Genomic DNA, 23,243 nt, shown 5'->3' on the forward strand with positions numbered 1-23,243 from the left:
CACCAACACCACCTTTTTCTTGAAATATGTTCCTTCAGCTCCACTTCTTAGAGTCTGTAGTTTCTTTCAGAGTCCAGCTCAAATGCTACCTATGATGTGAAGTCTTTCCTGAACCCTATAACTTCTAGTGTGTCCCTGACTCCAGCTGAAATTACTTTGTCTTTACTCATCTGTTCGCCTATTGTTGATGATAAAATGCAACCACTTTGAGGGCAAGGTCTGCTCTGTTTTTGTATATACCCAGCCTAGCACTGTGTCTGTAACTTAGGCATTTAATAAATATTGATTATTTGATTTGAGCCTTACTCTTCTTCTCAACTCTTAATAAATCCTAATCTGGGTTAGTCTTATTTAAAATGTTGTAAAAATTAAACATTGAACTGTCCAGCTTTCATGCTCATTTTCCTCTCTAGGACCACGAACTTTTCCCTTTCCATAGAGTCTTATATCTCTAAATTTCCCATCTACTCATTGAAGAAGCCACTTCTTGATTTAACTCTTTGAAATACTATTCCTCTTTTGAGGAAAGAACAGGGTAAAAAAGGGAAGAAAAATCAGAAGAGAACAGTATAGAAGGAAATACACAACAATTATAATTGAGAATGTGAATGGGATGGACTCACATAAAATGGAAGCAAATCGTAGAATGGATTAGAAACCAGAACCCAACAATAAGTTGTTTATAAGAAACATACTTGAAACAGAAAGATACACACAGAGTTAAAATAAGGGGCCAGAGCAAAATCTATTATGCTTTTAACTTACAGTAAAAAAGGCCGGGGGGGGGGGGGGCGTGCATGTTAGGTGATGCAGTGGATAAAGCACCAGCCCTGGATTCAGGAGGACCTGAGTTCAAATGTGGCCTCAAACACTTGACACTTATTAGCTGTGTGACCCTGGGTAAGCCACTTAAACCTCCCAGTCTCACCAAAAGAAAAAAAAAAAGGCAGGGCAGGATCTCAGACAAAGCAAAAGTGAGTCTAATTAAAAGAGATATTCAGGGAAATTATTTTGCTAAGAGGTACCATAGACAGTGAATTAATACCAAGAATACACCATGCTATATTATTGAAATTCTTGAAGGAAAAGTTAAATGGGTTATAGGAGGAAATAGTAAAACTGTATTAGTGGGGGAACTTAATTTACCCCTCTCTGGACTAGGTAAATCTAAATGTTAGATAAACAAGAAGTTGAGAATTTTAGAAAATTAGATATGATAGACCTCTGGAGAATATCAAATGAGAATAGAAAAGAGTATACCTATATTTTCTCAGCTGTATGATGTACCTTCTCAAAAACTGATGATGTATTAGGGCATAAAGCCTCAAGAGAATGCAGAAACATACCCTTTTCAGACCATAGTGCTATAAAAATTATATTCAATAAAGGGCCTCAGAAATTATTAAAAATTAATGGGAAACAAAATAAAATAATCCTAAAAAAATAGAAACAATCAGTGATTTCATTAAGGATAATGATAACTTATCAAAATTTGTGGGATGCAGTCAAATTAGTACATAGGGAAAATTTTATATTTCTGAACACATATCAGTAAAAGAGAGAAAAAGCAGGTCAAAGTATTGGGCATGCAATTTAAAAAATCTATGAAAACAACAAATTAAAAATCCTCAATTAAATACCAAAATAGGAATGTTTAAAAAAATCAATGGAGACATTATTAAAATTGAAAAAAAAATTTAAAAACCAATAAATAGGGGCAGCTAGGTGGCGCAGTGGATAAAGCCTTGGCCCTGGATTCAGGAGTACCTGAGTTCAAATCCGGCTTCAGACACTTAACACTTACTAGCTGTGTGACCCTGGGCAAATCACTTAACCCCCATTGCCCCTCACAAAAAAAAACAAAAACAAAAACAAAAAACAAAAAACCAATAAATAAAACTAGGACCTGGTTTTATGAAAAAATTCCAGTGAAAAAGATTGACCATTGCTTAATGAGTTTCCAAAAGAAAGAGGAAAGAAAACCAAACTACCAAATTACTAGTATCAAAAATGAAAAGCATGAGTACATAACCAATTTAGATAATGAAATTATTAGGAGCTGTTTTGCTCAGCTTTCTGCCAATAAAACTGACAACCTATATGAAATGGTTGGAAAAAACCAGAAAAATTAACCCTACTTTAGAAAAAGAAATAAATCATAAATGAGCACCCTGAGGCAGGGGAAACCCAGAACCAGATGGATTTACAAGCAAACTTTAATTCTACTACTTTATAAACTATTTGAAAAAATAGGTAATGGAGGAATCCTGCCAGATTGCTTTTATGACACAGATACGATTTTGATACCTACATCAGGGAGAGCAAAAACAGAAAGAAAGCTATAGACTGATTTCCCTAAAGAATATTGATGCAAAAACTTTAATATACTAGCAAGGAGATTACAGCACTATATCACAAAGATTATGCACTATTTTTTTTAAGATTATGTACTATTACCAGGATGGATTTATATCATGAATGTAGGACTTGGTCCAAACAATATTAGGAAGACTGTCATAATTTATTATATCAGGGGCAGCTAGGTGGTGCAGTAGATAAAGCACCGGCCCTGGATTCAGGAGGACCTGAGTTCAAATGCGGCATTAAACACTTGACACTTACTAGCTGTGTGACCTTGGGCAAGTCACTTAACCCTCATTGCCAACCCCCCCAAATTGGTTATATCAATAACAAAAACAACAAGAACCATAAAATGATATGAATAGATGCAGAAAAAGCTTTTGACAGAATACACCAATGTATATAAATCTTATATTTATACACATAGTTTTCTTCACTTGAAGTCTTTCTGTAATCAAGGAACTGTTATATGATGGCGTCACTAGTTTTTCCTGCGGTAAAAGAAATGAGCAGAGATTTTGAATGGATGTTTAGAAATTAATAATTTTTTATTAGTGTATGAGAAATGTGACTTTTTCCTAATGTTACTGCATTAATGAAGACTTAAAGATGCCAGTCTTTCCTAAGGTTTAAATGTCTTTCTGTTAAGAGTAATGTTAAGATAGAGCTAGCTAGAAATTGTGGTCACCAGTAACTTCACTTTCTTACACATTAAATAAATTCTACTTACTGATATTCCAGGTTATCTAACATGAATTGACTAATTTGAGACAGGCCTATTTTCTTTAAGGAGGTATGTAAAGTACTAAGTAGTGGTATATGCATATACTGCTATGCACTTAGTTATTTTTTACTTTTTCCTCTGTATTCCAGTATGTTTAATGAGCTACCTTGTTAGTACCCATAGGTAACAGAAATGAGGACAAGAAGAAAAGGGGTTTGTTAGGTAATGGGAGAATATAAAAAGAGAGGAGTGAAATGTGAAAATGGTTGGGTAACATTAAGGATGAATGAATAGTTTCTGAATTATAGGTTGCATCTAACTTAGCTAACTTCTCTTTTCATCAGAATGGGAGATCCTTGGTAGTTTCACCTGGATAAAAAGAAATCATCGGAAGACTTTGCTTCCATCTTTCCAAATCTATATAGTATCTCATATCCTACAATCCTAGTTAGTCTTTTCAGCAGTGAAAACTGCCAACATTAGGTGACTGTCTTCCAAATTTAATGAAACCTGTTGTTCTTTTCAGAGTATGCCTTCTCTGTCTCTCTGAGTGGCAGCTTTCACTGAAACATGTTCCTTTTCAGATCTCCTTCTCCAACCATCCTAAGCACCCTTCAACCCAACTTTTTATTTCTACTCTTCTTGAAAAAGTTATAATGTCTGATATGTTGATTTAAATTCTCTTCAGTCTTCTAGGACCAGTGTTCAAGTTGTTTTTATAATTTTCCTTTCTAGGAGCAACTGAATTATTGCTTTTAGCCCGAAGGACAGACCTGAGGCGAATTTCCTTGGATACGCCAGACTTTACAGATATAGTTCTACAGCTAGAAGATATCCGCCATGCAATTGCCATAGACTATGATCCTTTAGAAGGATACATCTACTGGACTGATGATGAAGTGAGGGCTATACGTCGCTCTTTTATAGATGGATCTGGCAGTCAGTTTGTGGTGACAGCTCAAATTGCACACCCCGATGGCATTGCAGTGGATTGGGTTGCACGGAACCTTTATTGGACGGACACAGGCACTGACCGCATAGAGGTGACAAGGCTTAATGGAACCATGAGAAAGATTTTGATTTCAGAAGACTTGGAGGAACCGCGAGCTATAGTGCTGGACCCAATGGTTGGGTAAGAAGCTTCTGCTTGTCAATTTTTCTATCTTGTTACTTATTTTCATTTGTCTCAAAAAATATTGTTGGAACACAGTGGGATCAATTGGTAGCAAATATGCAGTAGTGTTTTAATTGGCCATCCACTCTCCACTTTGTACAGGTTAGAGTAGAATTCTTAGGTTAAATTGTTTCATTTCCCAGAATATATTGCATACCTTTCCTTCTTAAATTAAGTCCATGTTTGCTGGCTTCCAGTGTTAGTTTCAGATTTTTCTGAGGTTGTACTCTGACCATAAAAAATGTGGAATGAAATTATTTTCTCCCCCATAGATTTAATTTTCATAGCTTTCTCAGAATACCCAGAGCCATGTTTATAATAATATGTACTATACCTTATGTTTATTATTTAGTGAATGAATTATTTTTTCCCCTTGCTTGATATTGCCCATTTGTTTGATATTATTTTGGAGGATGAGATATTTTAAAATATATAGTTTAAACAAATATAATGTGCTTATTATTTTAGTCTGGGAAACGATTTTTTAAAATTTGCCAGGTCATAAAAATTTTTCCCCATTTACTATACCTGCTTACTAATAATTAGTTGTCTAATCAACATGTTTGTTGAGTGCCAATTGTATGCAAGACTATACTTGCATACATAGACACATCCTAAGTTTCAAAGAGTTTACAGTCTTATAGTACAATATAATATGGTTCATTCTTCTTATATTCACTCTCAGGAAAGAGGCAACAATACATCATAACGCTGGTTTGAATATAAACATCTAAGAAATTAAAACTCTAAGTATTTACAAGAGGAAAGTAGGACTGTAGGAAACACTTATTTTGAGAATTCAATTTGTTATCAGAATTCTGTCATTGGAATGTTGTTTTTGGTAATGACTAGAGAATGTTCTGAGGATCTAGGAAAACACACATTAAACAGTAAGAAACACAAGAATATCTGGCCAATTTGATCCAAGTGAATAATAGAATTTTAGAATTGGAAGAAACTTCAGAAATTAGCTATTAGTGAATGCTATTTGAATTTAAATTCTTTTGCCAGATCTACTAGTTACAGTGAGGTATGTGTTCCTTTGTTAAGAATTGTCTTTTTTGGGCAGCTAGGTGGCATAGTGGATAAAGCACTGGCCTTGGATTCAGGAGGACCTGAGTTCAAATCCAGCCTCAGGTACTTACTAGCTGTGTGACCCCAGACAAGTCACTTAACCTTTATTGCCCTGCCAGAAAAAAAAAAAAAGAATTGTCTTTTTTCTAAATCCCTAGTGTTTTTTTCTTGCTAAATATTTTCTGATCATACCAGTGATATTTTGGAAGAGGATATAAAGTCTGAGATCTCCAAAAGGGTAATTAATTTTAAATCCATGTTCTATGTTTTTCTCTAGGTATATGTATTGGACAGATTGGGGAGAAATCCCCAAAATTGAGCGAGCAGCTTTGGATGGGTCTGACCGAGTAGTTTTGGTGAATACATCTCTTGGTTGGCCAAATGGTTTAGCTCTGGATTACGATGAAGACAAAATATACTGGGGAGATGCCAAAACAGACAAGATTGAGGTTTGTTTCCAGTTTTTTCCACTTTGAATCGGTTTTATAGTAGTTTTTAAAGTAGACACTTAATAATTTAGTGAATCCACTCCTGTTTTTCTAGAGGTGTCTGGAATGATTGTCATGAAGATGTCTCTGAAGAGGCAGGATTCTCAGGAAAATAGACATTTATAGTTATCCCTTAGGTTCAAAAATTCAACTTCACAAATACAGAATGGGGAATGTGTTGCTAGAAAAACATTCCTATGAAAAATATTTAGAGGTTTTAGTGGATTGCATACTTAATATGAACCACTAGACCGTAACAGATCCTGAGTGCCAAAAAAACTAATGTTTTCCAAGGCTATATTAAATTTTAGAGGCTTCTAGAGGGCCTAGAATAATGGAAGTAAGAGTTCTCTTCTATACTCTGCTTTGGTCATACCACATCTGGTATACTTCATGGAATTCTGTTTACTGTATTTTAACAAAGACAAGTTATGTGGGAGCATGTCCAAAGAGGGTCATCGGTATAGTAAGAGGTTCATGGAATATAAATGGATCTGTTGAAGGAACTGGAGATATTTAGCCTAGAGAAGCAAAGAATTGGGAGGGAACAGAGAGTAAGGGGTGACAGAAAAGTTGTCTTCAAATACTTGAAGGGTTGTCATGTGAAAGAGGGACAACAGGGTACAACTAGAAGAAAGAAGCAAAAGGTTCAGAGGCATATTTTGACTTGATAAAATGTAAAAACAAACAAACAAACAAAAAACAGGCTAACAGAGCCTTTAATTTTTTTCTCTTAATAGTATTTTATTTTTTCCAGTTATATGTAAAGATAATTTTCAACATTCATTTTTGTAAGATTTTGAGTTCCCAGTCTTTCTTCCTCCCTCCCTTCTCTCCCCTCTCCCCAAGACAGAAGATAATCTGATATAGGTTTTACATGTACAATCACATTAAACATATTTCCACATTAGTTATGTTGTAAAAAAGAATCAGGGGTCAGCTAGGTGGCGCAGTGGATAAAACACCAGCCCTGGATTCAGGAGGACCTGAGTTCAAATGCGACCTCAGACACTTGACACTTACTAGCTATGTGACCCTGGGCAAGTCACTCAACCCCAATTGCCCTGTGCAAAAAAAAAAAAAAAAAGATTCAGAATAAAAGGGGAAAACCTCAAGAAAGAAAAAAAAAACCAAAAGAAAAAGTAAAAATAGTATGGTTCTATTTATATACAGATTCCACAGTTGTTTTTTTTTCTTTTTGGTGAGGCAATTGGGATTAAGTGACTTGTCCAGGGTCACACAGCTAGTAAGTGTCAAGTGTCTCAGGCCAGGTTTGAACTCAGGTCCTCCTGATTTCAGGGCTGGTGCTCTATCTACTGCGCCACCTAGCTTGGCCCCCCCCCTCCCAGTTCTTTTTTCTGGATGTGGACAGCATTTTCCATCATGAGTCCTTTGGAAATGTCTTAGATCATTGTGTTGCTGAGGAAAGCAAAGTCTATCACTGCTGATCATCACATAATGTTGCTGTTACTGTGTACAATGTTCTCCTGGTTCTGCTCACTGCACCCAGCATCAGTCTACTTAAGTCTTTCCAGGTTTTTCTGAAATTTGCCTGCTCATCATTTCTTATAGCACAATAATATTCCATTCCATTCTTAAACCACAACTTGTTCAGCCATTCCCCAGTTCATGGCCATCCCCTCAATTTCCAATTCTTTGCCACCACAAAGAGAGCTCCTATAAATATTTTTGTACATGTGAATCCTTTTCCCTTTTTTATAATCTCTGAGATACAGACCTAGTATTAGTATTACTGGTTCAAAGGGTATGCATAGCCCTGTAGCCCTTTGGGTATAGTTCCAAATTGCAACAGTGCATTAGTGTTCCAGTTTTTCCACATCTCCAATATTTATTATTTTCCTTTTTTTGTCATATTAGCCAATTGGATAGGTGTGAGGTGGTACCTCAGAGTTGTTTTAATTTGCATTTCTCTAATCTGTAGTGACTTAGAACATTTTTTCATATGGCAATAGATAGTTTTGACTTCTTTATCCTAACAGAGCCTTTTAAAAGTAGAATGGACCTCCCCAGGAGGAAGAGAGATTCCCTGTACTGGAGTTCTTTAAGCAGAAGCTGGATGACTACTTGTTGAGAATGTTGTAGAGAGAATTCTTATTCAGATAGGATATGGCATAGATGGCTTGTGAAGTCCCTTCTTGCTCTTAGATAGATGCTATAATTCTTCCTTAGCATGTTATCCTTTCTTAATTTCCTGTGGCATTTGAGAAACTAAATGCTCATTGATTTTTTTTCTTTAAAGTTCAAATAGTTTTTTTGTTTACAGGATGCTTGTAACAATTTCTGTAAAAACTAGCACCCAGCAATGTATCATGCAGGTTTTAGGAAAGCAATTGATGTTATATTGACTTAAATTTTTGAGTATTTGAAATAAGGCCTGTATTGAAGGAGCTAGCAGTGTCATACTGTCTCTTTTAAGGAATCAAAACTAGTATAAACATATATTTAAAGAATTTGTTATAACTTAAAAATGAATGTAACTTAAAATCAATTTTAAAAAATATTTTTAGGCCTTAGGTAGGAGGAAGAATAATTGGTTTAGAGGAAAATATTTACAAAATCCTAGAACCAACTTTGAAAATGAGAACACCGTTATGTTGAAAATGGAAAAATCTTTTAAAATGTGTCCTTAAATTTAAGTAAATGTCCTGTTAAAGTGTTATTGTTGAAGATTCTGTGACAGAATTTTATGTTTATTTCAACAGATTTTAAGCAACTCCTATATGTTAGGTAGGCAGCTAGGTAGTGCAATAGATAGACCAGGCCTGAAGACCTGAGTTCAGATCCAGCCTCAGTCACTTACTTGCTATGTGACCTTGGGCAAGTCATTTAATCCTTCCTGTCTCAGTTTTCTCATCTGTAAAATGAGCTGGAGAAGGAAATGGCAAACCATTCCAGTATTTCTGTCAAGAAAACCCCCAAATGGGGTCACAGAGATTTGGACACAACAACACAACAATCACAGACCATAAATTTACAGTGACATCCCTTGGTATTATTTTTTACAATTACCTTTCTGTTGTCTGTCTGTCTGTCTATCTGTCTAATTTATTATTTTTTTCTCCCTTCAGTAGAATGTAAAGTTGTTGAAGCTAGGGTTAGCATATCCTCCCCCTTTCAGCCCTCAGCCAGAATATCTTTGATTTTTGCTACAATGTACTGAATAATGATAATGAAAAAGAATCAACAAAAATTAATGGAGGATGGTTGGCGATGCATCAGGAAGTTTTTTTTTTCTATTTTATGTGACAGAAAGCAGCTGTTAGGTTTCACTGTGATGTTTCATTGATATTTGTTTATTGAAATGGGTGACTGTTACAGTGGGGAAGGCTTCTTGATGACTTTTCATAGATTTATAGCATTTTCTGCCTTGATTCAGGGTTTAAAAGATATAATTTTCTCTCTTGGTTCGTTTGTGTCTTCTCATTCCAGAAATACTTTTCTAATTTGCATATCACTTAACTCAAAAGGTAACACTGAGGAAAAAAACTTGAAAGAAATAGAATTGTCTCAAATATGTTTCTTCACAATTTTCTTTCTTTATAAACCTTTTGCTTCAAGTTTCATATTTCCTTTCTTTTTCTTTTTTTACTTACTCCTGCAAAAGCCATATACATGTCTACCAGCTATAGGTAAAAGAGGATTCAGCCATAATTTGGAGTCTGGTTGCCTTTATTACTTTATTGACCCCTTCTCTTTAAGGGAAGCATTGTCTATATATTGGTTTGTCCTGAGTCTAAACACATCTAATAGAACTTTCCTGGGAAACAGAAATAGAAGCTGCTTGCTTTCAAGAAGTTTTGAAGAGACTATTACTGAGTGATGCATATTCAAAGCTTGGCATCTAGTTAGTGTTCTATTTCATATTGAAATTCTGAAACTGTAGGGTGACATTTTCTGGTTATGGTAGCTTTTTCTAATCTGCTAGTATCCTAACAAGGAAATTTGTTTCCTGAACATTCAGATTTTCCAAAACAAAATATTTGTTTGCTATTCTTAGCCCATATTGTAAATCTGTTATAGATACAAGAACCTTTGGAGACTTCCTAATTTCAGTAGATCCATAGATTTATCTATTTCCAGATTTATGAAAAAGCTTTTGTTTGCATAACAAATATACAAAAGTACTGTCTGGTAAATTGGTGCCTGCTTATCTCTAGTTCCTTAAAATGCTTTTGTAGGAGGGGGCGGCTAGGTGGTGTAGTGAATAGAGCACTGGCCCTGGACTCAGGAGGACTTGAGTTCAAATCTGGCCTCAGACACTTGACACTTGTGAGATAGTCACTTGACCCTGGGCAAGTCACTTGACCCCCATTGCCCTGCAAAAAAAAAAAATGCTTTTGTAGGGCAGCTAGGTGGCACAGTGGATAGAGCACCGGCCCTGGAGTCAGGAGGACCTTGAGTTCAAATCCAGCTTCAGACACTTAACACTTACTAACTGTGTGACCCTGGGCAAGTCACTTAACCCTAACTGCCCTGCAAAAAAAAAAAGTTTTTGTGTTTGTAGCACTTGACAGGTTATTGAGATAGTTGACTTTGATGCATCTGAATCTTTACTTTTGGGCTATCTACTCTGTGATACATATGCTAAAAAAATCTTATCATACATCCTGTAGAATAAGTTTCATTGTTAAGTTGATGAAACAGCAGACTATTCGGTTGATTGGTTAGAATCAGTTGAACTATTAATGTGGTTCTGTCATACTACTTTTTATATCATTACTATTTTAAGTATACCTTTGTGTTAATTGGATTTATACACTCATATTTGAAAACTACCTGTTGATATGTACTCTTAGCAATATTATTTTGCTCATTGTGACTATCTCATAATTATGAATTGAGAGTTGGAAGTAGTAACTGTATTGTCCAACTTATACAAGTAATTCTCACTATAATATTCCTGACAAATTGTCATCCATCCTCTACAGTGAGTGGGAAATCTCCACTGCCTGAGATGACCTATTCATTTTGGGCAGATCTCATTGCTAGAAAATTTTTCCTGACATCGAACCAAATTTGTTTCCTTGAAACTTCAACCCATTACTGCTGTTTCTGCCTATTGAGGCCAAAGAGAATAAGAACAAACATTTTTTAAGAAAACCCTTGAGTTTTCTTTTTCTAGGCTGAACATCTTTACTTTGTAGTATCATAGGATCATAAGATCTTAGGTCAAGAGCTGAAATGGCCCTCAGAGGCCATATCTTCCAGTTATCTCATTTTACAGGTGAGAAAACTGAAGTCCAGAGATATTAAGTAGCTTGCACAAGGTTGCACGAGAAATACATTTTAGAGGCGGGATGAAATGTTTCATTCTCTCATGTTTCAACCTATTGTCTTAAGATAGGAACTCAGGGTCTTCACAATTTTGGTTGCTCCTTTTCTTCTTGTTCTCCAGCTTATCAGTGCCTGGATCATGACAGAAGGCAAAGAAAGTATTGTCTCCTTATTCCTAGAAGAGAAACCTCTCTTAAGAAGGCCAGGATTACATTAGCATATTTAGTTGTCCCATCACATTGTTGAGTTGTGTTGAGCTTGAAGCCTCCTAAACCCCCAAATATTTTTCAGATAAACTTACAGAGTTGATTTAAAGTAACGGCCCTCAAATGTAATACTTTGTATTTATCCATAATAAAAATAAGAATAGCTAGCATTTACATAGTGCCTACTATGTATGTGCTATGCACTTCTCACAGCAACCCTGGGAGGTAGATACTAATATTGGAAAACAGAGGTTAAGTGACTTGTCTAGGATCACTTAGCTAGCAAGTGTCTGACATTGGATTTGAACTCAGGTCTTAAGCTATAACCACTGCACCACCTTGCTGCCTATTGAAAATATCTATTAAATTTTATCTTATTACTTTAAACTCAGTGCTCTAATCTGTTGATCTTTTTGCATCCTGGCCCTGTTGTCCAGTGTGTTAGCTGTACCTCCCAGCTTGTGTCATCAGCAGATCATATGAGCATGTCACCTCTGCCTTTATCCAAATCACAGATTAAAGTGTTAAACAGTACAGGTCAAGTATAGATCCTAGGAACCCACTACTGCAGACTTTCCAAGGTGATATTGAACTGTTAATTTTCTTTGAATCTGTTCATTCAACCAGTTCTTTGCTTACCTTATTATCATCCAGTGCTCATATCAGTAATGTCAAGTGTTTTATTACAAGCATCAGTAAAATGTGGCTAAATTACATTCATATTGTTTCCTTGCTCTAGTGGCTTAGTAGCCCTATCACAAGAGGCTCATCTGGCATGACCTGTTCTTTTTGAAGCCACATTGACTCTCTGTAATTACCTACTTCCTTTTTCAGATGTTCATTAACTCTTTAATGATCTGTTCTAGCATTTTACCAGAATTGAAGTTAAGATCCCTGGTCTATAGTTTTCAGATGATTCTATTTGGAAAATCAGGACATTTGCCCTTTTCTTATCCTGCCACATCTCCACTATTTTCTGAGGGTTTTCAGATACTCCTAACAGTAGTTTAACAGTCACATCTCTAGTTCTTTTCTATTCTGGGTTATAAATAGTTCGTCTGGGTCAGGTGACTTGACTTGCATTTATCCAGGGTGACTAGACCCTCTCTTATTATCCTTATTAATCTTGGGTATTGACTCCCTGTTAACCATTTTCATTTTGTTATCTCCAATGCAGAGACTATATTCCCTAGGAGAGAAAGTAGAAGCAAAGTAAGACTGTGTCCCTCATGAGAGGTATTATTGATTTGTCCATTCCAAGTGCTGCTTCTCTCTTTTTGTTTACCCTTTTCTTTTCCCTATTATGGCTCAAAAACAAAACCTTTTTGGTTTTTCTTAGGTTCCCTCCCTAGCCTTGGCTAATTCTGAACTTTTTACTTAGTGCTTCTTTTCATAGTATTGCGCCATGCTCATATAATCATCCTCTGCTATTTGTCCTTACTTCTCTTTTCTGTACATATCATTTAAAAATCTAAGTTAGGGTGGGGGGGGCAGCTAGGTGGCACAGTGGATAAAGCACCAGCCCTGGATTCAAGAGGACCTGAGTTCAAATCTGGTCTCAGACACTTGACACTTATTAACTATGTGACCCTGGGCAAGTCATTTAACCCTCATTGCTCCGAAAAATATATATATAAGTTGGTTGGTAAGTTTCCTGTTAACCCACAACTGCATCTTTGGATTGTAACTTCCACTTTTCCTGCTCCATGGAATTGTTTATACCTTTAGAGTTTAATTCTTGAGAGTTTCTGTCCTTCCTATGCTGAATTCCCTAATAGAATTGTAGTCAGTATCATTTCTTTGAACCTAATGAAATGTCAGACTTAGCTCAGCTTTCTTCTCTTTTTCTTTTCTTTTTTTTTTTTTTAAGCAGGGCAATGAGGGTTAAATGACTTGCCCGGGGTCACACAGCTAGTAAGTGTCAAGTGTCTGAGGCCGGATTTGAACTCAGGTCCTCCTGAATCCAGGGCAGGTGCTTTATCTACTGCACCACCTAGCTGCCCCTTTGTTCTCTTTTTCTATCACAAACTCTTAAGAGGTTGTGGTTACTTTTCCCCACATTTTCATTATTTCTACCCTATATTATAATTCTTCTTTATTAGTGAAAATCAGATCCAATGTAAAAAATTCCATCTGTTTCCTTGACCTTTTGAAGAATGAAATTATTAAAGTAAGTCAAGAAATGATTAACTGCCCTGCTTCCCCAGCATGTCAGGATAATTGAAGTTTCCTAATACTACTCTATCATGACTCTGTGCCAAGATTGTGATCTGTTTCTCAGATTTCTATTACCTTTTTCTTTCCACGTGTTTTGTAGTATATGCTCTGGTGAAAAAATTGTTTCTGTTTTCTGTTCTACATTAATATTTACACAAATGCCCTTCATCATGCTTCCTCCACCTTTGGATTTCCTTACAATTATATCTTAAAATACAGTGTGGGGGCAGCTAGGTGGTGCAGTGGTTAGAACACTGGCCCTGGATTCAGGAGTACCTGAGTTCAAATCTGGCCTCAGACACCACCACCACTTACTAGCTGTGTGACCCTGGGCAAGTCACTTAACCCCAATTGCCTCACTAAAAAAACAAAAAAACCCAAAAATACAGTGTGATGTCTTCTTCCCTCTCCTTCCCACTTTTTGCCTATCCTATTTTTTAAAATAAGATTTACCCATCCATTGACATATTCCAGTTACAGGTTTCATTCCATCAAGTCTCAGTGATACTTAGGAGGGTATGGACATTTTAGTCACATTCTTGGCATGATTCCACATTGTTCAGAATGTTTGAACCAATTCAAAGTTTTATCACCAGGGCATTATTGTGTTCAGTTTTCCACAGCTCCACCAGCATTGTCATTTCTATGTTTTGTCATCTTTGCCAATTTGCTGAGTGTTAGATAAAGCTTCAGTTTTTTAGATCATCATTTTAGATCATTCTTTTATATAGTTGTTAGTAGTTTGTGTTTCTTTTGCTTGTCATTTGACCACATGTATTAAGGAATAACATTTTTTTTTTAGTGAGGCAATTGGGGTTAAGTGACTTGCCTAGGGTCACACAACTAGTTAAGTATTAAGTGTCTAAGGCCGGATTTGAACTCAGGTACTCCTGACTCCAGGGCCAGTGCTCTATCCACTGCGTCATCTAGCTGCCCCAGGTAATAACTTTTAATCTTATATAGTTGTATTAGTTCCTTATGTATCTTGAATATCAGGCCCTTATTGGAAATATCCCCACACCCTCACAATGATCATTTCCCTTCATTAGCTGTCATGTTAATTTTCTTCTGGTTCTCTCATGTTACCTAGTTTCTGTAAACATTTTGAGTCCATTAGTTTACCCACTGATTGCTTTCTTCGATCCTGTGTTCTATGAATATTAGTCTCAACTTCTTTCATTGTCTCAACTTTTTTCATTGTAACTGCTTTCTATGCTATCTAGCTTGGTGATTCTCCATACACATTTTTCTCCCTTCTATCCTTTATTAGCTTGTTTATTTATTTACATATTTATTTATCTACCTATTTATTTAATTATTCATTCATTCATTTTTGTGGGGCAGTAAGGGTTAAGTGACTTACCCAGAATCGCACAGCTAGTAAGTGTCTAGTTTCTGAGGTCGGATTTGAACTCAGGTCCTCCTGAATCCAGGGCCAGTGCTTTATCCACTGTGCCAAATCCTTTATTAGTTTAAAAACATTTTGGTTAGATTTGCAAGACATTCTACAAAGGCTAGCTAGTGGGTTTTTTCCAGTCTTTATTAGATACGCTCCAGTTCTGTCCTGGTGTGTCATCCCTATATTTTAAGGTACAGATAGCTAAATCCAATTCTTAGATAGCTTGTGTACTTTCCAAATTAGTTTTTCTCTTTTTTTATCTCTTGCCCAGTCTACACCTATAGTCTTCAGATTCTTGCCCAAATATTTGTAATCTTTGGCAATGCTTTTTAGACTCCCTCTGGTAATATAATTTGTGTCCACATAAATTACCAGAAGTGAGTAATTCATTTTAATAAACTCTCTGTTATGTGTTGGATATATGCCCTTCCTTATGCTGCAAACTTCTCTCGTCATCAGGTTGACAGATACCTGAACAAGGAATCACCAACCACCACTACTTTTTACTCCTTCTTCCAAATTTGTTGACTAATGCCTCACTTAATAGCTTCTGTAGCTCTAATATATCATTTCTTAGAGGATAAGCACCTGCTTTCTTCCCAGAGCATTCAGTTCCCTCCTCTTCAGCAAGAACCTGTAATTTATTGTTTAGCTCCAGGTGTCCCTTTTCCTTCCTTTCTGTGATAATCTTTTAGTCTCCAGCTTTTAGACAAGGGTCAAGTTTCAATTGCCACTTGAGTTAGTTCCCCCTCCTCTATCCCTTCCCTCAATTGAAGCCCTAATTCGTTATTTTTTAAAGGAACATTTCATTGTCCCTGAACAGTATGAAAAGGAGTTCCTCAAATCTGTTCAACTTGTATTTTCTGAGTCTAAACTTGTAGGTGGATTATGTAAATTTTCTGTTGGGTTAAGGCTTGTCTTCCCATGTTTTAGTAGTAAAAACCTAATCGATTTTATCAATTGACCTGTATAGATCACATTCTCACTCACCTTGAGAGAAGACTTGTATTCCTTTAGTTTTGCAATCTGGGAACAATTAGAAGTGCTAGTGTTGATTATTCTCCTGTATTAATAAATAGAATAATCCTATTCATTTTTCACTGGTCCTCAGTTGTAACGCTTAGATTTATGGAGCATTTTATAATCCTTTCCTGGTAGTTAGGTTATTACTTGCATTCCAGTTGAATGGGCTCTCCTTGAGGGCAGAACTGTGTTATTTTTAACTCTGTCTCCTCAGTGCCTGGCTCATGGTTAAGGAATGTTTTGTTCAGTTGACCAGCCATATTAACTTGGCCATGTTCAATCAAAGTGGGCTTTAGAACTGTTATAGAACTTCAGATATGCTACAGTACTTCTGAAATAAGGTTTAAGGTTTATGCAAGTGAAGCTTGTTCCCTTAGATCTAGCAGGCAACTTCCAGAGGTGGGGGAGGGAGTTGTGACAGAAATATAAGCTTGTTTGCTGGTAGTGGCATCTAAAATTCACTCTTTTTTTTTTTTTTTTTTTGGTGAGGCAGTTGGGGTTAAGTGACTTGCCCAGGGTCACACAGCTAGTAAGTGTCAAGTGTCTGAGGCCAGCTTTGAACTCAGGTCCTCCTGAATCCAGGGCCAATGCTTTATCCACTGTGCTACCTACCTGCCCCTAAAATTCACTCTTAAAAACAAATTTTTTTTTTAAGTGCATCTGCTTCTCAGGGTTGATTACTGACTACTGAACTAGAAATAGTTATGAACTTTAACCTCCCATACCAACATCATTAATATATTTTATCTTTTCTTTTTCTGAAGTAGTTTCTAAACTAAACACAAGATAGGTTGGTATTATTGGCACACTCCCCACTGTCATTTTTTTTTTTTAGGGGATGGGGGGATATGGAAAAGGGTATATGGAATGCAAATTTTGGGGGATTAACAGGTTAAAGGTTACAAAACATTGCACATGTTATTCTTGTCTAAAGTTAAAGTACTTTCTGGTGTTTCTGTCTAATGGATTTACCACCTTTTTTCCTTCTCCATATCATGTCTTTTCTTTATTAAAAAAAATACAAGCATTTATTTTCTTTTGCTCTTCCTCCCATTAAAAAAAAAAGACAAGGAAGTCTATTGTGTTAATGGCTGGCCTGATGTCATCAGCCTATTAGTTCAGGTTCAGTTTTGGGGTAAATCAAGTAATTTATAATAATTGAACAGTTAACAAAAAGAAATATACTTTGTCCTTATACAGCAAGGCTTTTCAACAAGAATACAGTGGCACTTAACTTCTATAGATGTACAGCCCTCAACTTCCAGTCACATCTCTGTATGGAAACTCAACCAGTCAGCAGGAAGTGTGGTGTTCAGATATCTAAGTTGGAGGGGTTCCAATTCCAGGAATGTGGGGCTTTTTATGCCTTTAGGTAGGTAATTGAGAAGTTGTGTTAAGGGAGGCAGGGACCAGTCAGGTTCTTAAGAGCAGCTTTGTTTTCTGTTAAGGAAAACAAATCCCTTTTATGGTGAAAGAGAGAGTGAGGGAAGGTTGTGGTCCTATGATAACCTGTAACAAATATGCGTAGTTAAACAAAACATATTTCTACAACAGCCATCTCCAAAAAATGTGTCTTGTTTTGCTTCTTTAATTTATCACCTCTATCAAGAAGTAGGTAGTATGCTTCCTCACCAGTACTCCGGAATTGTGGTTTTTCATTAAATTGATCAGAATTCTCAATTCTTTCAGAGTTCTTTGTCTTTAAAAACGTGACAATTAATGCAAAGATTGTTCTGGCTCTGTTTACTGCATTCAGTATCATTTCAAGTAAATCTTCCCATATTTCTCTGAAACATCTCTTTCATCATTGCTGTAGTGCCATAATCTATGACATTCACATACCATAATTTGTTTAGTCATTCCTTGAGTTGATGGATACTTGTTTAGTTTATAGTACATACAAAAAAGCTACAATGAATATTTTTTGTACACATAGGTCCCTTTTCTCTTTCTCTGATCTTTTTGTTGTTGTTCAGTTGTTCAGTCATATCTGACTCTATATGACTCTGTATGGAGTTTTCTTTGCAAAGATACTGGAGTGCTTTGCTGTTTCCTTCTCCATTGGGTTTAGGCAAACAGAGGTTAGGTGACTTGTACAGGGTCACACAGGGTGGGGGGGGGGGCAGAGCCAAGATGGCAGAGAGAAGCCAGCAAGTTGCCTGAGCTTTCCTTCGGTTCCCTCAAAAAGAACATTAAATCAAGCTTCTAAATGGATTCTGAAACTACAGAACCTATAAAAGGACAGAGAGACACAATCTTCCAACCTGAGATAATTTAGAAGACTTCAGGAAAGGTCAGTCTCACTGGGGCAAAAGGGAAGTGCAGCACACCACAGCACAGCATGGAGGGGATCGGGGCAAGTCAGCAGGAAGTTCTAGGCCACAGCCTAGCAACTGAGGCCCCTTGATCCTGACTCAGCAAGCTGGTGGCACAGCAGGTCAGTAGTGAGATCCACCAGCAGCAGCTGAGAGGTTGCCAAATAGAGGGCCACCCACAGGATAGGCACGACCAAGCCTAGCCATCCCAGCATGCCAGAGCAAGCTCAAGGAGCAAGGGCAGTGAGCAATCCACAAAGCATAGAGGCCTCAGAGTAGAAAGCCAGTGACACAGCCCCAATCCCCCAGCACAAGAAGCTTGAAAAAGTGACCCTGAGGCCCCAGGAACAGACCTCAACTTTTAAAAAAATAAGCTGCGCAGCTCTCTGTGGTGGCAAAGAATTGGAAATCAAGGGAATGCCCATCAATAGGGGAATGGCTAAACCAATTGTGGTATGTGAATGTAATGGAATACTATTGTGCTATAAGAAACAATGAGCAGGATTTCAGAGAAACCTGGAAGGACTTACATGAACTGATGCTGACTGAGAGGAGCAGAACCAGGAGAATATTGTACACAGTAACAGCAACATTGTGTGATGAACAATGGGGATAGACTTGGCTCTTCTCAGCAGTGCAACAGTCTAAAACAGTTTCAAAGAACTCGTGATAGAAAATATTCTTAACATCCAGAAAAAAAGAACTGTGAACTATGAATGCAGATTGAATCAAACTGTTTCTACTTTTGGACCGTTTTTTTTTTTTTTCTTCCTGTTTGAGGTTTTTCCTTTGTGCTCTGATTCTTCTTTCACAAGATGACTAATGTAGAAATGTGTTTGATGTGACTGTACATATACAACCTATATCAGACTGCTTTCCGTCTTGGGGAGGAGGGAGGGAGAAAAGAAAAATTTGGAACTAAAAATCCAGTGTAAACAAATGTTGAAAACTATCCTTATATGTAATATGTAACTGGAAAAGAAAATAATTTAAAAAAAATAATAAACTGCAATGTGAGTAAGAAACAAAAAAGAGCTCCTACCATTGAGAGCTTCTGTGTTGACAGGGAAGGGCTAAACACAAACTCAGATGAGGACAGTACTCTCAAATTGTCTACATGTGAAGCCTCAAGAGGGAAGATAAATTGGTTTCAAGACCAAAAAGCCTTCTTGGAAGAGCTCAAAAAGGATTTTAAAAATCAATTGAAGGGGCAGAGATAGGTGGCACAGTGGATAAAGCACCGGCCCTGGATTCAGGAGGACCTGAGTTCAAATCCAGCCTCAGACACAACATTTACTAGCTATGTGACCCTGGGCAAGTCACTTAACCCTCATTGCCCTGCCCCCCTCCAAAAAAAATCAAATGAGAGAGGTAGAAGAAAAAATGGGGAGAGAAATGAAAGTAACGCAAGAAAATTATGAAAAAAGAATCAGCAGCTTTGAAAAGGAAATACAAAGATCGATTGAAGAAAACAATTCCTTAAAAAATTCATTTGGCCAAATGGAAAAGGAGGCACATAATCTCATTGAAGAAAGCAATGCCGTAAAAATTTGAATTGGACAGGTGGAAGCTAATGACTCACATGAGACACCAGGAATCAGTCAAACAGAATCAAAAGAATGAAAAAATAGAAGAAAATGTGAAGTAGAGGGTCATACAGTAAATGTCTGAGGCTGGATTTGAACTCAGGTGTTCCTGACTCCAACTCCAGAATTATTTCCACTGATGCATCTAGATGCTCCACACTTTTTGTAGTAGAAGGCAAGTATTGATATTGCTGGTCAAAAGGTGTGCCAATTTAGTAACATTCTGGTCGTGGTTAGAATGGCTGGACCTATTCCCAGCTTTATTAACAGTGTGCCTATTTTTTGGCAGCTCTTTTGACATGCGTGTTCTATTTTTGGTCATCTTTGTCTGATAGGTATGGGGTAGAACCTCAGTTGTTTAATGTACATTTCTTTAATTATTAGTGATTTTTTAAATACTGTTAGTGATAACTTAATTTCTTCCTTTAACCAACAGCCTCCTTATATCCTTTGGCCATTTATCTGCTGGGAAATGTCAATTTTTCTTAGAAATTTGAATCGGTTAATGAATAGACTCCTAAGGAAATCTGTAACAACCCATTGATTTTCTCATTGAACTAGTCATTTGACCTTCAATTTTATAATACTTCCATCAGTTAAATGTAATATGTATCATTTTTACATTGAATTCCAAGATATTGTATATATTCAGTACGAGTTAGAATTTGTTACATTAAAAGTTGTTTGGAATAACTAAGTTTTTAAAAAAAAACATGTTTGCCCATTCTGTTGATAGCTTTATTTTGAAATTTGTGCTGTTTGTAGTTTAAAGAAATTCATTTTGTGGGGGCCTTCTTTAGTTTTACTTTAAAAGTGAATCTTTGGGGGCCACTAGGTGGTACAGTGGATAAAGCACCGGCCCTGGATTCAGGAAGACCTGCATTCAAATCCAGCCTCAGACACTTGACACTTACTAGCTGTGTGACCCTGGGCAAGTCACTTAACTCCCATTGCCCCATGCCCCCCCACCCAAACAAAACAAAACAAAACAAAACAAACCGTGAATCTTTGTCTTACCTCTAAAACCAGTATTATTGTTTTGGCTCCTTATAAAAATACACTTTTTAGTGTGACTGTGATGTTTCCATACTCTTTTCATATAAAAAGAGCTTTTACAGTTAATTAGGCATCATGAACCTAGGTTTTCATATATTAATTGTTATATTTATGGTTGTTTTTATTGCTTTTATTAATGAATGCACAGTATCTCTTTTTCCTACTATGTTCAAAGTAGAAAATTTCTCATTAATTTTCCTTACAGAAGTTCTGCACATAGAATGTGTTTTTCAGTAATATATTTTATCAAAATGCTATTACAATAATAAAATGATTAGTTGCATTTTATGGAGTTTCCCATAAATGGATTTTTTAAAACATACATGCACTCTACAAATACTGGTCAAATCGAATTCACTTAAATATTATTTGTTTTGTTTTGAGGTCTGACTTACAGTGATAGATATGAGGATGTCTCCTTTTATTTATAGTTTAAAGTTGTATTTTATTTCTTTTTCCAGTATTTCTTTTACTCACCTGAATCAGTCAACCCAAGTCAAACTGTCTTCTATTTTTTGTACATTATTCAGATGGAATTGTATAGAAGTAATTCTTTTTTTGGTTCTGGTCACTTAATGCCTTCTAGAACCTCATGGACAATTCAGCTTTATTGTATAATGGTGTTCAAGTAATCAGATATGATATCTTTGAGGTTTGCTGTTGCCATTACCACAACATATATAGATGTTGAATGTTGTGTTTATGGTTCAGCTGCATGTTGCTTTTAGTTGTTGGGAATGTATTTGCTTGCAACTAACTAAAATATTCTGAAGTAATATAAGAACTAAGAACATATCGTGAATACTGGTCTAACATTTAAAATATGAAAGTAATCTCTCAGAATCATCTAGAATTCTACAGTATTGAAAGACCTAGAGGAAGACAACTTTCTCTTCCCCATCCCCTTATACACATCAGGAAGTGGGTATACCAAAGAAAATTTATGATAGAACTTGAACAAAGTTGGGCTACAATCTGTACTGTGGGGAAGAAAGCAATCAAAAATCATAGATTCATTGTGTTATCTAGATTTAGTTTTAAAAAATCATCTATGGGCTGAGTAGCCATCAGTTTAGGTCACCATGCCCAGGTTAGATGTAAAACCTGCATAGAAACAAGTGCATATTAACATTTCAGTTTTATGAGATCTCAAAACTTTTATTTAAGTATTATGTAAAATTTGGGGGCTGGAATAGACTAGCCAAATATCATCTAGTCCAATAACTCCATTTTACAAAGGAGGAAGCTAAGACTAACTCAAATTAATTGACTTACCCAAGCTAAGGAGTCTTAGATTTGTTAAACTAAAGCAAATGAATTTAAAAGCAATACTGGAGCCTGGTGGTGGTGCATACTTAGAATCCCAGCTACAGTAGAGGTCGATCCTGGTAGATCTTTTGAGCTCTGAAGTTCTGACCTTGCAGCTGACGAAGCTGTTAAGGCATCTGCACTAATTACAGCTTCAATCTAGTAAGCCACTGGGAGTCAGGGGTCACTCAGTTGTCTTAAGAAGGGGTGAACATGCCCAGGTGAAAAATGGAGCCAGTCAAAACTCTTGTGTAGACCACTTGTGGGATTGAGCCCCTGTACTTTAGACAAACAATATTGGTTTCTTTTGTAATGCACATGGGTTCCACCTTCCACTCCCCAACTTTTTGGGGATAAGACACTGTTTCACAAAGAGAAAGGAATTGTCTCAAAACTCAGATGTGTGTGTGTGTGTGTGTGTGTGTGTGTGTGTGTGTGTGTGTGTGTGTGTGTAAGCATATATATGTATGTGTATATGCATGTGTATTGTGCCTGTATTATGTATGTGTCCCGATGTCACATGTGTATCTGCCATAACTACCATACCTGCCTCTTCTTTTTAGCCAACATGGGTGAGAGTCTCTCCTACTAATCTGCATAAAAAACCATAAGTCCTTTCCTCATTTTCCCCAATTAGTGTTCCTCTACCAAATTATTTTATTTTCATGTATTTTATATTTACTTTTCTGTGTGAATGTTGCTTTCCTCCTGCCTTATGAGGTCAGGGACTGCTATATTTTTTCTCTTTGAATCCCAAGCAGCTAGCCCACATCATTTACGATAAGTTTAAACCATATTTTTGCTCAATAGACTTTAAATTTCAGGAACTCATAAAAGCATCTATCTTATGAATTTTTTTCATTAACAGAATGATGATTGTTGTAGACCAGCTCTGATTCAAGCCATTCTTTTGCTTCAGTTTTGGAATTAGAATGATATGAGATACTTATGATCTATGATACATGATTTAACATTTAGCAAAATATCTACTTAACCAGTAAAGATAAAACATTGGGG

General features: G+C 36.4%; 1 protein-coding gene across 1 annotated transcript in view; it reads left to right on the forward strand.

Annotated features, from left to right (window-relative positions):
* LRP6 (LDL receptor related protein 6) overlaps positions 1-23,243 on the forward strand; it is a 153,420-nt gene that overhangs the window by 73,455 nt on the left and 56,722 nt on the right. The window contains exons 6-7 of the mRNA XM_043966783.1: positions 3,821-4,217; positions 5,611-5,782. Coding sequence (XP_043822718.1) covers positions 3,821-4,217; positions 5,611-5,782 — 569 coding nt within the window. The remainder of the gene's footprint in view (positions 1-3,820; positions 4,218-5,610; positions 5,783-23,243) is intronic.

The sequence above is a fragment of the Dromiciops gliroides genome, chromosome 5 (assembly GCF_019393635.1).
Source record: "Dromiciops gliroides isolate mDroGli1 chromosome 5, mDroGli1.pri, whole genome shotgun sequence".
NCBI classification, from domain to species: Eukaryota; Metazoa; Chordata; class Mammalia; order Microbiotheria; family Microbiotheriidae; genus Dromiciops; species Dromiciops gliroides.